The following is a 13,813-nucleotide window of genomic DNA, read 5'->3' on the forward strand; positions in this document are numbered from 1 at the left end:
TATATGTCAAATGGTCTGGAGAAGGAAATGGGAAACAACTCTGCCATCTCTGCCAAGAAAACCTCAAAAGGAGTCATGAAGAGTCAGACACGACTGAAAAACATTTGAATAAACAATGTGACATTGGGAAATCCATGGAAGTTTTGTGGGCTTCAGCTTCCTCCCTTGTAAAATGTGAGAGTTATTCTAGATGGCCTTTGATGTTCCCTTAAACTTTAGAATTTATGAATCACCTCTTCATTTCTTTTAGGCCATAAACTTCTATATGCTTTTTTGATTTAATTTTAAAACACAGGTTCACAGAATTTAGATTCATAATTGAACATGACCATTAGGACTTATCTAGTCCAGGCTTCTCATTCAACAAATAAGGGAACTGAGGCTCAGAGGAGTTGAATGACTTATTCGAGATTACACAGGTAGCTAATGGCATGACTTCAAATCTAGCGTTTCATCCAGTTTATAACAATTCAGACAACATATAATTTTGTATTATATTTATTACATCAAATGTTGCCCATCTGTGGAATGTGCACATATAGAACATGTCAAACCTACACACATATATAATATAAATGGCTAAGAATTGGAATTAACATGTGACAGAAAAAATAATCTGTTTTTCATTTTTCAATAGTGTCTGACTCTGTGACTCTATTTGGATTTTCTTGACAGAGATACTGGAGTGCTTTGCCATTTCCTTCTCCAGCTCATTTGACAGATGAGGAAACTGAGACAAATGGCGTGAAGTGACCTGCCCAGGTTCACACAAATAGTAAGTGTCCGAGGTCATATTTGAACTCATGAAGATGAGTCTTCTTGACTCCAACTGGCACTCTATCCACAATGTCGCCATCTAGCTGTCCAAAGAATAATCAGGGAACCAATCAATCATGTTTCTGTTTTCCTCTGATAGTTTTGAAGCTAATTTTTTATTTTAAATAAAGAACCCAGTACATTGACCCTTGGGAAATGAAATAACTCCTGAATCTGGTTTCCTGGTATAAATTTCCAAGGCTTCTAAAATGTAAATCTATTTACAGTGACCTTAGGAAAATCATTTAATCTTGCTGGGCTTCCATCTTTTCATCTGAAAAGTGACAGAGTTGGACTGGATGGTCTTGGATCTTATAGAGCTCTAAAGCTGGACATTCTACAATAAATCAACACATTCATTTCAAGACAGGCTCTCTTACTTAAACAATCAGCCTTGGGAACAGAAATGTAAACACAATGATGATGTTTCTCTAAGTGTGATGGGTAAATTTTTCTCATTGTTCTTCCCTGTGTGACTACCAGTTGGAGTTTGTAAAGATTACACATTAAAAAAAAAAATTCACACAGGATGAACTGAAAACAAATTCTCAGTTGCTTGGGTTGAAAATGACTCAATGTCTAGCTCCCTGCTCAACAGAGAGCTAACGTGGGCATAGGAAAAAGCAAAAGTGGCTGCCAACAAGGGGAAAACCAACTAGCTGGGTCAGGAAATGAGTTGTTTTGTCTCAGTGGGGCACAGACAACTTTCTGAGAGGGCCAGCCCCCAGTGTCTCACTGTGGGGAGGAGCAGAATAAGCTCAGGGAAATCTCTTGGCTTCGGATGGGTGCCTCTGCCAGACCTCACTGGATGGAGATATTCAGCTCATTAGCCCAAGAAGACCATAAGGCAGAGAGCCTCCGCTTCCCTCCCTCCTCTCCCCAGGGAATACTCCTGCAAGCTGGGAGCTGGGAGCTCTTAGAGATTCACCAGGCTCAGCTGGTGTCCCTCCCTGAATCACAGTTTCCCACTGGGGGATGGGTGTCGGGAATGGGCGGAGAGAGAGGGAAGGGACGGCTTCCTCTGACTTGTTTGTTTTTAATTATCCAAGTGTCCTTTTAGTCTCCGTTCTTTCATTCCCACACGCATGCTCACATGCTCCCCACAGGATGTAGGCATTTCCTTTGATTACTGAAAGGAATGTGTGTGGTTTGGGGAAGGAAAGATGGGTCTAGGGAAGGAGGAAGAGGATGGGGAGGAGGAGGAGGAAGTAGAGGAGGGGGCAAAGGAAACAGGAGGGAAATCTGATGAAAACTTGGACTGGGAAAAAGAAGAGGACAATCCCATTGTAATTCACACTGTACTGTGAAGATTTTCGAAGACTGCCCTGTATTTATTTGTTCCATAGAGTGTGGAGCTAAGCAGAGGGACACAGAGGCCCTGAAGTCATCTAAGGAACAAGTGCAGTCTGGCTCCTCCTCCTTTCTTTCTTTTTTTTTTTTGGAGGGTGGGATGGGGGATAAGGGAGGAGGCCATTGTACAAAAGGGACTTGGTTGGATATTAAATGAGCCAGAAATTTAGGGGGGTGGAAGGCAGGAGAGAGATGAGAATAATGAGGGCAAGAAACCTGGGGAAATGTTGAGAAAGCTCCCAGAGCCCCTGGGCTTAGTGAGTGACATGGGGTAATAAACAAGTCTGGCCAATGACATTGGTAAATACACGGAGACAGAGAGAGGCAGGGGCAGAAAGACAGACAGACATAAGGAAAAAGGAAAGAGAGACAGAGACAGAGAGACAGAAACACAGAGACAGAGACAGAGAAACACATACACACAGAAAGAGATACAGAGAGAGACAGAGAAAAAGAAAAACAGAGAGAGACATAATGAAAAAGGAAAGAGAGACAGACAGAGAAAGACAGAGATAGGGAGAAAGAGACAGAGACAGACAAAGAGACAAAAATGCAGAGACAGAGAAACACACACATAGAGAAAGAGACAGAGAGAGACAGGAAGAAAAACAGAGGCAGACATAACGAAAAAGGAAAAAGAAAGACAGAAACACAGAGATAGACAGAGACAGACACACACACACACAGAAAGGGACACACAGGGAGATAGAGATAGAAGCAGAAAGACAGACTGAAAAAGGAGGGAGACAGACACACACAGAAAGAGACACACACAGAAGACAGAGAGAGAATGAATGAATGAGAATTGTGGACTTCACACAAGTTAGGTTCCTCTATGGGTTGGCATTCAGTGGCTACTGGATTGGATATGGGGGAAATAAGGGCTACCATCCTAGTACAAACACAAAGAATAACAGATGATGGAAATAGTCGGTGTATATGTGTGGGGTATGTGTGTGTGGATGGCTGTGAGTGTTTGTTCATCAAGTCTAAAATGGTTTTAAAAAGAAATATTTTTAAAGGAAAAAAAAAGAATAATGATGGAACCTTAGCAGCTGTTATCCCAGCGCCAATATCTGCTCACTGGAACAAAAGGGCTTTTTTCCATGTACATCCTACCTGAGATATAGCCAAACATGGGATTTTTCCCATGCCCCTCTTATCTACGCTTGTCCAAACGTATCTGAGATTGTCCAATTTCCCTATTTTGCCTGATTCTCCTGTTTTTTCTTCCTTCCCTTTCTTCTATAATCCCATACCTTACATTCCGCTGGGATGCCTCTCTTCCTTAAGAGGAAACCCACAGGATGCGACACCCCTTACCTTACATGACCTTTGCTTGATTTGGAGACACTCTGAGCCTAAATTCTTTCAGAGATGACACTGTAACCCCACGCCTGGGTACCCCAAAATTTTGGTGAACCCCAATAAAGAATTTATTCAGTTGAGAATCCTAGGGAAGGTGGGCACAGGCAGGCAGAAAGTAGGGTAGCAGAGCACTCACCATCACAATGTTGGCCAGGTGGGCAGAGACAAGCGCATAGACCCCTCCGGAGGAGCCAACAACCGGGGCGGTCATGTCAGCCACAGACACTGCCAAAGAACCTGTTGTAGAAAAGACGTTGGAGACTTAGACTTCTTCCACCAAACCACGTATCACTAGCACCGAAATTCCACTTTTGCTTATGAACTTATTTGACGGGATGACTTCAGTGACTTTGAATCTTCTGGGCAAGCTCAGGGGGGAAAGGGAAAAAGCTTTAGGGCTCTACCTGGATTTGCATCAAGCTGCTAAATGATTCATTGAATCCCTGCACATTTTTCCATCTCACGGCACTCCCCAACTTCAGTGAATCGCAGAATTTCTGAGTTGAAAAGGACCCCAGAGGTCGGCTAAGCCAACCCTCAACCAAAAAAGAATCTGTATCATAATATTCCTAACAAGGGGTCATCCCATCTTGCCATTACTTAAATCCTCCAGAGGGAGGAAACCCACCACTTCTCCAGGAAGCCAATTCTACTTTAATCGTTGGACAGCAAGTCTTAATTTGCCACATCTCCTTCTGCCCATCAGTCCTTGTTTTTTCCTCAGTGGCCAAAAAGCACAAGTCTAATCTGTTCCCCACATGCACACACACACACACACACACACACACACACACACGTCCCTCAATACTTAAAGAAAGGGATCATCTCTTCCCATACTCTCCAGGATAAACATTCCTAGTTCTCTGAGAAACACCCAGTTAGGGGCCAAAGAGGATGGAGTCCTGGACCCGAAGTCCAGAAGATCTGAATTCAAATCCAACTACACACTGACTAACTGTGTGACCCTGAATAGGTCACTTCATCCTATTTGCTCAGTTTCCTCGTCTGTAAAATGGGCTGGAGAAGGAAATGACCAACTACTGCAGTATCTTTGCCAAGGAAATCCCAAATAAAATAAGGAAATGAACAATCAAGTGTGTGAGAACACCAGGCCTTGAACTCCAACCAAGAAATGTAGACCCCAAGAATACAACTCAGAGGGGCCAGTGTTTCCTCATTTACTGCCTGATTCCTTATGAGACATTGTGGAGTACAGTAGAAGGAAGAATGGATGACAAGTCAGAGGAACAAATTTCATATTCTTCTGTGCCATTTTCCTGTGCTACTTGGGAAAGATCTTCTCTGCAAAACGAAGGCATGACCTCCAAGATCCCAGATCCCGATCCTCTTCTCCAACTCTTGTAGACTTTGCCTCTTCCTTCCAAGGGCAGTGTTAGTTGCCATTTCATAGATGACCCCCCCCCCCTGTTCCCTTTGGCCGGGTGTGGAAGTAAAAAGTCCCACTTCTGACACTTGGGTGATCTTGCAGAAGTCCCTTGTAACCTCCCTGGGTCTCAGTTTCCTCATCTGAAGAGTGAAGGGGTTGAACTAAATGGCTTTTAAGGCCTCTTCCAGTTCTCTATCTATGATCCAATGGTCAGAACTGGGTATGAGTTTTAGTTATACACTACTACTAGGTCTTGGACACATGACTTCTTCCCTTTGGGCCTTGATTCTCTCATTGGGGAGGGTGGGGTTGGCAGGGATTGCCTAGAGAAAGAAACGGCAAATCAGTCTGCATCATTGCCCCAGAACTCCATGGACAGCAATGACGTGCTATGGTCCGGGGCATCACGAAGAGTCGGCCACGACTGAATTACTGAGCAACAGCAAGGTCCCTTCCGCTGCAAAGACTGGGCTGCTGCGTGTGACTAGGAGACGGGACCAGAGTCAGATGCCCTGAAACTTCATTATCAGCCAACAAGCATATGTTAGCACTTCCTAGGTATAGTGGAGCCAGATGCGGCAGAGTACATCGAGCTGGCCTCAGGGCTGGGAAGAACTGGCTTCACAGCTGCCTCTGACACATCCTGGCTTTCTGACCCTGGGCAAGGCAGTGTCCCAGATAAATCTCTAGCATTCTGGGTTTTGAAAAAGGGGCCAAATTAGCATTGGTGAAAGAATTCCCTCATCTGGGAGTTTCTTATGTCAGTGACATCATAGGCCATTCCCTATCCGGATGTGCCAGGCACTGGACTAAGCACCAAGGGTACACATAGAAAAGAACAAAAAAATCCCCATTTGAATGAGAGCACCCCCCTGCCATAGCCTGGAAAACTTCTAGGAAACTATAATTTCTGTGTTTAAGGGACTCAGACAAAGGAAAGTTCTTCCTCCTTTTTAAAATGGGGCTCTCACACAAAAGCAGGGCAGGAGATCAAGTTTAAATGTTGCGTAATAACAAAAATAATAAATCAGATTTCTATGGTACTTTCAGTTTGCAAAATATTCTCCCCACCACACTGCTGTGGAATGGGTAGATAGTGCAAATCCCCATTCTCCAGGTGGAAAAACTGAGGTTAAGTTACTTGCCAGTTATTACGCAGCTAAGGTAGGATTTGAATCCATGTCTCTGGATTCCAGGATTCTAGCCACCCCACAACTGTCTCTCCTATGTCTCAGATTACCCATCTTTGAGGAGGCAGTGTGGTGTAATTAATAGAGTCAAGAAGACCTAGGTTCAATTTGCTGTCTGTGTGACTGTAGGCAAACCTCTGAGCCTCCATTTCCTTTTCTGTAAAATGAGAGGATTTTTACAAGGTATTCTAAAATCTATGATCCTCTAGTCCTAGGATCTGTGAAATGGGAGTACACCTTTATTATAAGGCAGCTAGAGACCATCCTAATGATTACAACATTTGACCTGAGTTCAGATCCAGATACTATATCATTCTGGTCAAGCCATGTAGCCTCCCTCAGTCAGTTTCCCCACCTGTAAAATGGAGTTAAAAACATCATCTAATTCCCAGAATTCTTGTGAAGATCAAATGAAATATTTGTAATTTTTTTCCCCTTCCTTCTTGCATTTGGAGCAATCCCCCCTCCCCTAAGACAATTGGGGTTAAGTGCCCAATCACACAGCAAGGAAATGTTAAGTGTCTGAGGTCAAATTTGAACTCAGGTCCTCTTGCCTTTAGGGCTGATGCTCTATCCACTACACCAACTAGCTGCCCCATTTGGAGCAATTTTATACAATTGGCTGACCCCTTTTCTTCCATTCTCCTCTAGTTCTCTTCATGCCCCACCCCCATTTTTCCTCTTCAAGAGCCTGAAAGCTCTAACTCTCGCTGCTACATCCCTCTCTTCTCTCCCTCCTTCCCAAACCTGCTCCAGCAGACCAGAGTTAAATGACCGCTAACAGACATCTTCTAAGTGGGGTTTTGGGGGGAAATGTCCTTGAAAAGAAAGCAGTAAAGACAGAGACCTGGACCATTTCTGGAGGAGAGAAAACCGGTCCAAGGAAGGCAAGCTTTGGGCCTGGGTGGGAAGAAGCTCCAGAGAGAGCCAGCTAATTTATCGTCCTCTCCCTGTTAAGTGTGATCAATGGCCAGGGCTTCCCGGGAAGGGCACAGGAGGCTAAAAATAGCTGGGAGGGACAGCGCAGGGGCTCAGAGGAGGTTCAGGGATGATGAGAGGTTGACTGGCTAGCTATGACTTGGTGAGTGTGCAGAAATTTCCACAGGAAAAATGCCCTCAGGCTCAATAGCCTTTTCCTTAGTAGATAATGGAGACAGAGAGAAAAGGGTGGCAGAAGCCCAGCCTTCTTGGCTAGAGTCTTTTCAGGCCTGAGTGGAGTAGGTGGGAATGAGCTCACGGAAGCCAAGCAAGACACCGGGCGGCTAAGTGGCTTCCTGGATGGATTTAGTGTCAGGAAGTTTGAATCTGGCCTCAGACACTTATCAGGTTGCATGATCCTGAGCAAATCACTTACCCACTCAATCTCTGTTTTTTTTTTTTTTTTTTAATCATTTTTCAGTCATGTCCAACTCTTCATGAGTCCTTTTGAGGGTTTTCTGAGCAAAGATACTGGAGTGGTTGGCCATTTCCTTCTTCAGTTTGACAGATGAGGAAACTGAGGCAAACTGAATTAAGTGACTTGCCCAGGGTCACGCGGCTAATAAGTGTCTAAGACTGGATTTGAACTCAGGTCTGGCATCAGACATAATAAAAGCACCTGCTGCTCAGAGTTGTTGAGAATATTTGTTACACTCTTTGTAAACCTTAAAGTATTAATACTTACTATCTATGATCTTTATTAGGTCACTGATCCAGGAGGATCCTAGAAAGGTGTAGTGGAAGGAACTTGAACTTGGAGCAAAAAGAGACTTGGATTTGAATCCCAGCCCCAGTAATCATAGGCAAGAGACTTCACCTCTCAGCCTCAGTTTTCTCAGTAAAATGAGGATTATCACACTTACATAGGAGGCAACATGGCATAAAGTCTGGAGAGCCAGTTTTAAGGCAAGATCTGGATTCAAGTTTGGCCTCTGACATAAATTGGCTGTGTGATACTAGGCTGTCCATAGGGTGTAGTCATCTGGTGGATAGGGGACTGGACGTCAAAGCATGAAGTCGGAGTTCAAATTTTGCTTAGCACCATTACTAATGGTGTGACTGAGCAAGTTATTTAGGCTCCCTATGTTTTAATTTACTCATAAATAATGTGGGGATAATAGTAGCACCTCCCTCTTGGGTGTTTATCAGGATCAAATGAGACAATCTATAGAAAGATAGCTGATAACTGTGCAGTCCTGAATAAGTCTCTTAATATCCCAGAACCTATTTCCTCATCTGGAAAATGGGGATATAATATGGGAGTTACCCAATATTATTTAGATTTTGCAAATCTAAAAAAATACAAGATAACTTATGAATGGCTCAGGGAAGTGGCTCTGTGAAAACTAAGTTTGACTCTGGCTTCAGACACTTACTAGTTGTATGACTCTGAGCAAGTCACTTAACTCTGTTTGCCTCAGTTTCCTTTTCTGTAAAAAAAATGGGCTGGAGAAGGAAGCAGAAAACCATTCCAGGATATTTGCCCAAAAAACCCCAAATGGGATGATGAAGAATCTGACTCAACTGAAAAAGCACAACATAATCTCTACTAGTTGCGTGACTCTGGGCAAATCACTTAATCCTGTTTGCCTCAGTTTCCTCATCTATCAAATAAGCTGGAGAAGGAAATGGCAAATCATTCCAGTATCTTTATCAAGAAAACCCCAAATGAGGTCATGAAAAATTGGACCCAACTAAACAAACACAACATGATGATTTCTAGTAATAATTTGAGTCTCAAGATCAAGATTTCTCAGTTCCCTATAACATGTCACCTTTTGTTTTTCTTTCCATAAAAGCTGAAGAATTCTTGTGGCCTTTAAATTTGGAGATTGGCTTTTTAGATAGAGCTAAAGCATATTTATTGAGCCTGATAATAAATAATGCACAAGAAAATCACCAGTGGGGCTTGGGGCTCTCTGAGATGCCAGGGATGGATTTAGGCAAGATATCAGGGACAATTTCCTGCCCAGCAGGACTGTGGGATTCTGGAAAGGAAGAACAGCAATAGCTAGCTTTCCCATCTCTGAAGAGTTATAAGAAATAATTGGAAAAAATATCTTTTGTTTCTTGTCCTCAGCTCTTGTCCAGTGAGCTGCTTTGCAAATTAAAGCACCTCTTAAATGCCAGGCTCCCCCATATCCAGCCTAAATGCATCCTTAGCATCTTTGAGCACCCCGAGTCTCACTGATTTTTTAGTGTGTTATTATAGGGCTTAACAAACATGTTTTGGCTCTATCTAAAAAGCCAATCTGCAAATTTAAAAGTCACAAGAATTTGGCAGCTTTTAAGGAAGGAAACAAAAGGTAGGGTACTAATTGGGAATCTTGGTCTGAGACTCCAATTGCTACTAGTAATCATGTTGCTAATTCAGTTCAGTTGTGTCCAAGTCTTCATGATCACATTTGGGATTTTCTGGGCAGAGATACTGGAGTGGTTTGTGATTTCCTTCTCCAGCTCATTTTCCAGATAAGGAAACTGAGGCAAAAGTGGCTAAATGACTTGCCTTTACCTTACATTTATATGGTACCCTTTTTAAAGTTTGCAAAACACTTTCTTCACAATGCTCCTAAGAAGTAGCTTCCAGAGTTATTAACCCCATTTTACAGGTGAGGCTCTGAGATATTAAAGGAGTTGTTTAAGTCACACAGTTTCCAAGTATCTGAAGCAGAATTTGAACCCAGGTCTTTAGACTTCAAGTCCAACACTGGTTCTCCAGTTAGAATTTACTAAGTCCATTGAGGACTTACAGAAAGATCAGAAAGCTCCTCTTCCAAGGTTCAAAGATGCCCAACAATACTTCTGACTAGGATTCTTCCTGGGCACCAAGGCTAAGAGATGAGGATCTGACCATAACTCTCCTGCTTCCATCCCTTTCTGGGTTTCTTTGCAGGATGTGGAAACTGAGTCCAGCACCTGGAAGAGAAGCTCTGGAGCACTGAGTCTCTGAGCAGATTCCAGGGTCGCCTTTACTAAAAGATGCCTCTGATGCTATGGATTTCCTTGAATTATGTGAAAGTTGGAAAGGCTGAATAGGGCAGTACAACAAGTTCAAATCCTTTGTCTGGTTCGAGAGCTGTATGACCTTGGGCTTAACTTCTTTGGACCTCAGTTTCTTCATTTTCTTTTTATGAAGAGGTGGGAAATAATGACTTCTAAGGTTCCTTCCAGCTGTAAATCTATAACTCCATGATCCTAAGTATTTATTCTTTCAGCCTCAGTTTCCTCACCTTAAAAATGATGAGACTGGGCTGGATGACCTCTTTATCTCCAGTTCTAAACCTACGATCCTACAAAACTTGAACACCTGTGAATGGGAAGGATGCACTTTCATCCTTTCAAAGACTCCCAGAAATACTAAGGGCCGTAACAAAATCCTCAGGCACTACAGCTATCTCACTCCCGAACTTTTAAGACCACCATTATGTTACATGTGAATTCTACCAAACATTTAAAGACCAACTAACTCCAATGCTATATAAACTATTTGAAAAAATAGGGATTGAAGGAGTCCTATCAAATTCCTTTTATGACACAGACATGGTACTGATACCTAAACCACGTAGATTGAAAACTGAGAAAAAAAAACTATAGACCAATCTCCTTAATGAATATTGATGCTAAAATCTTAAATAAGATATTAGCAAAAAGACTTCAGAAAATCATCCCCAGGATAATACACTATGATCAAGTAGGATTTATACCAGGAATGCAGGGCTGGTTTAATATTAAGAAAACTATTAGTATAATTGACCATATTAATAATCAAATTAATAAGAACCATATGATCATCTCAATAGATGCAGAAAAAGCATTTGATAAAATCCAACACCCATTCCTACTAAAAACGCTTGAGAGTATAGGAATAAATGGACTATTCCTTAAAATAATAAGGAGCATATATTTGAAACCATCAGTAAACATCATATGTAATGGTGATAAACTGGAACTTTTCCCTGTAAGAGCAGGAGTGAAACAAGGTTGCCCACTATCACCATTACTATTCAATATAGTACTAGAAATGCTAGCCTCAGCAATAAGAGCTGAGAAAGAGATTCAAGGAATTAGAGTAGGAAATGAGGAAATCAAACTATCACTCTTTGCAGATGACATGATGGTATACTTAGAGAACCCCAAAGACTCTGCTAAAAAGCTATTAGAAATAATTCAGAACTTTAGGAAAGTTGCAGGATACAAAATAAATCCACATAAATCCTCAGCATTTTTATACATTACCAACACAATCCAACAGCAAGAGATACAAAGAGAAATTCCATTCAAATTAACTGTCGATAGTATAAAATATTTGGGAATATCAAAGGAAAGTCAGGAATTATATGAGCAAAATTACGAAATACTTGCCACAAAAATAAAGTCACATTTAAATAATTAGAAAGACAGTCAGTGCTCTTGGAAAAGCCCAGCGAATATAATTAAGATAACAATACTCCCTAAACTAATCTATTTATTTAGTGCTATACCAATCAGGTAAACTATTTTAATGACCTAGAAAAAATAACAACAGAATTCATATGGAACAACAAAAGATCGAGAATTTCAAGGGAAGTAATGAAAAAAAATTAAATGAATGTGGTCTAACTGTACCTGATCTAGAACTATATTATAAATCAACAGTCACCAAAACCATTTGGTATTGGCTAAGAAATAGACTAGTTGATCAGTGGAATAGATTAGGTTCACAGGGCAAGATAATGAATAAAAATAGCAATCTAATGTTTGACAAACCCAAAGATCCCAACTTTTGGGATAAGAAGTCATTATTTGACAAAAACTGCTGGGAAAACTGGAAATTAGTATGGCAGAAACTAGGCATGGACCCACATTTAACACCACATACTAAGATTAGATCAAAATGGGTCCAAGATTTAGGCATAAAGAACGAAATCATAAATAAATTGGAGGAACATGGGATAGTTTACCTCTCAGACTTGTGGAGGAGGAAGGAGTTTGTGTCCAAGGGAGAACTAGAGACCATTATTGATCACAAAATAGAACATTTTGATTACATCAAATTAAAAAGGTTTTGCACAAACAAAACCAAATGCAAACAAGATTAGAAGGGAAGTAACAAATTGAGAAAACATTTTTACAGTTAAAGGTTCTGATAAAGACCTCATCTCCAAAATATACAGAGAATTGACTTTAATTTATAAGAAATCAAGCCATTCTCCAATTGAAAAATGGTCAAAGGATATGAACTCCTTTGAAATTAAAACTATTTCCACTCATATGAAAGAGTGTTCCAAATCACTATTGATCAGAGAAATGCAAATTAAGACAACTCTGAGATACCACTACACACCTGTCAGATTGGCTGACAGGAACAAATAATGATGAATGTTGGAGGGGCTGTGGGAAAACTGGGACACTGATGCATTGTTGGTAGAGTTGTGAAAGAATCCAACCATTCTGGAGAGCAATCTGGAATTATGCCCAAAAAATTATCAAAAAGTGCATACCCTTTGACCCAGCCATACTACTACTGGGCTTATATCCCAAGGAAATACTAAAAAAGGTAAAGGGACCTGTGTGTGCCAAAATGTTTGTGGCAGCTCTTTTTGTAGTGGCTAGAAACTGGAAGATGAATGGATGATCATCAATTGGAGAATGGTTGGGTAAATTATGGTATATGAATGTTATGGAATATTATTGTTATGTAAGAAATGACCAACAGGAGGAATACAGAGAGGCTTGGAGAGACTTACATCAACTGATGCTGAGTGAAACGAGCAGAACTAGGAGATCATTATACACTTCAACAATGATACTGTATGAGGATATATTCTGATGGAAGTGGATGTCTTCAACATAGAGAAGAGCTAATCCAATTCCAATTGATCAATGATGGACAGAATCAGTTACACCCAGAAAAGGAACACTGGGAAATGAGTGTAAACTGTGAGCATTTTTTTGTTTGTTTGTTTTTCTTCCCAGATTATTTTTACCTTCAGAATACAATTCTTCCTTTGCAACAACAACAACAACAAAATTCGGTTCTGCACATATATATTGTACCAAGCATATACTATAAGATATTTAATATGTATGGGAATGCCTGCCATCTAGGGGAGGGGGTGGAGGGAAGGAGGGGAAAAATTCGGAACAGAAGGGAGTACAAGGGATAATGTAAAAAAAAAATTATCTGTACATATGTACTGTCAAAAAAAAGTTATAATTATAAAATTAATTTAAAAAAAAAGACCACCATTATGGAACCAGGGGTAAGGTAGATCCAATGATCACAAAGAAAAAACAATGACAACAAATTAGAACACCCCAAATCCATTTCCATCAGCTCTCCTCCAGTTTTAATTAGGTATTGATCTATTGTCAGTTAATTTCACAAAGCAGGGTCAGCCATAAATTAGGGGAAATAAATAAAATAAAACCAAGCACCAGAGTGTGCATGACAATGGATTGGGGTTGGGTGGCGTAATCACTGCAGTGCAGAGATATACCAGTAAGCTAACTGGAGCTTGGGAAAGGATGAGATGGGTGCTTATGTTGCTACAGCTTGGGCAGAAGTCCCAACTTCCAAGTATGGCTTCCTTCTGTGGCCCAAATAACCTTCCTCAGAGAGTAGATGGGACAAGTCTCAATTCCTCCATCCTTTCTCTCCCACCTCCAACCCACCAACCACAATCTGCCTCGACTCAACAGAAAGGGATGAAGGGCCTTAGATAAACTAGGCTTGTCCAGGCAG

General features: G+C 41.2%; 1 protein-coding gene across 3 annotated transcripts in view; it reads right to left on the reverse strand.

The window, feature by feature from the left end:
* RHBDL3 (rhomboid like 3) overlaps positions 1 to 13,813 on the reverse strand; it is a 69,406-nt gene that overhangs the window by 13,997 nt on the left and 41,596 nt on the right. For all 3 annotated transcript variants that reach the window (XM_074263604.1, XM_074263601.1, XM_074263603.1), the window contains one exon: positions 3,671 to 3,771. In XM_074263604.1, the coding sequence (XP_074119705.1) occupies positions 3,671 to 3,771 (101 nt within the window). The remainder of the gene's footprint in view (positions 1 to 3,670; positions 3,772 to 13,813) is intronic.

This window comes from Sminthopsis crassicaudata, chromosome 4 (assembly GCF_048593235.1).
Source record: "Sminthopsis crassicaudata isolate SCR6 chromosome 4, ASM4859323v1, whole genome shotgun sequence".
Taxonomy (NCBI): Eukaryota; Metazoa; Chordata; class Mammalia; order Dasyuromorphia; family Dasyuridae; genus Sminthopsis; species Sminthopsis crassicaudata.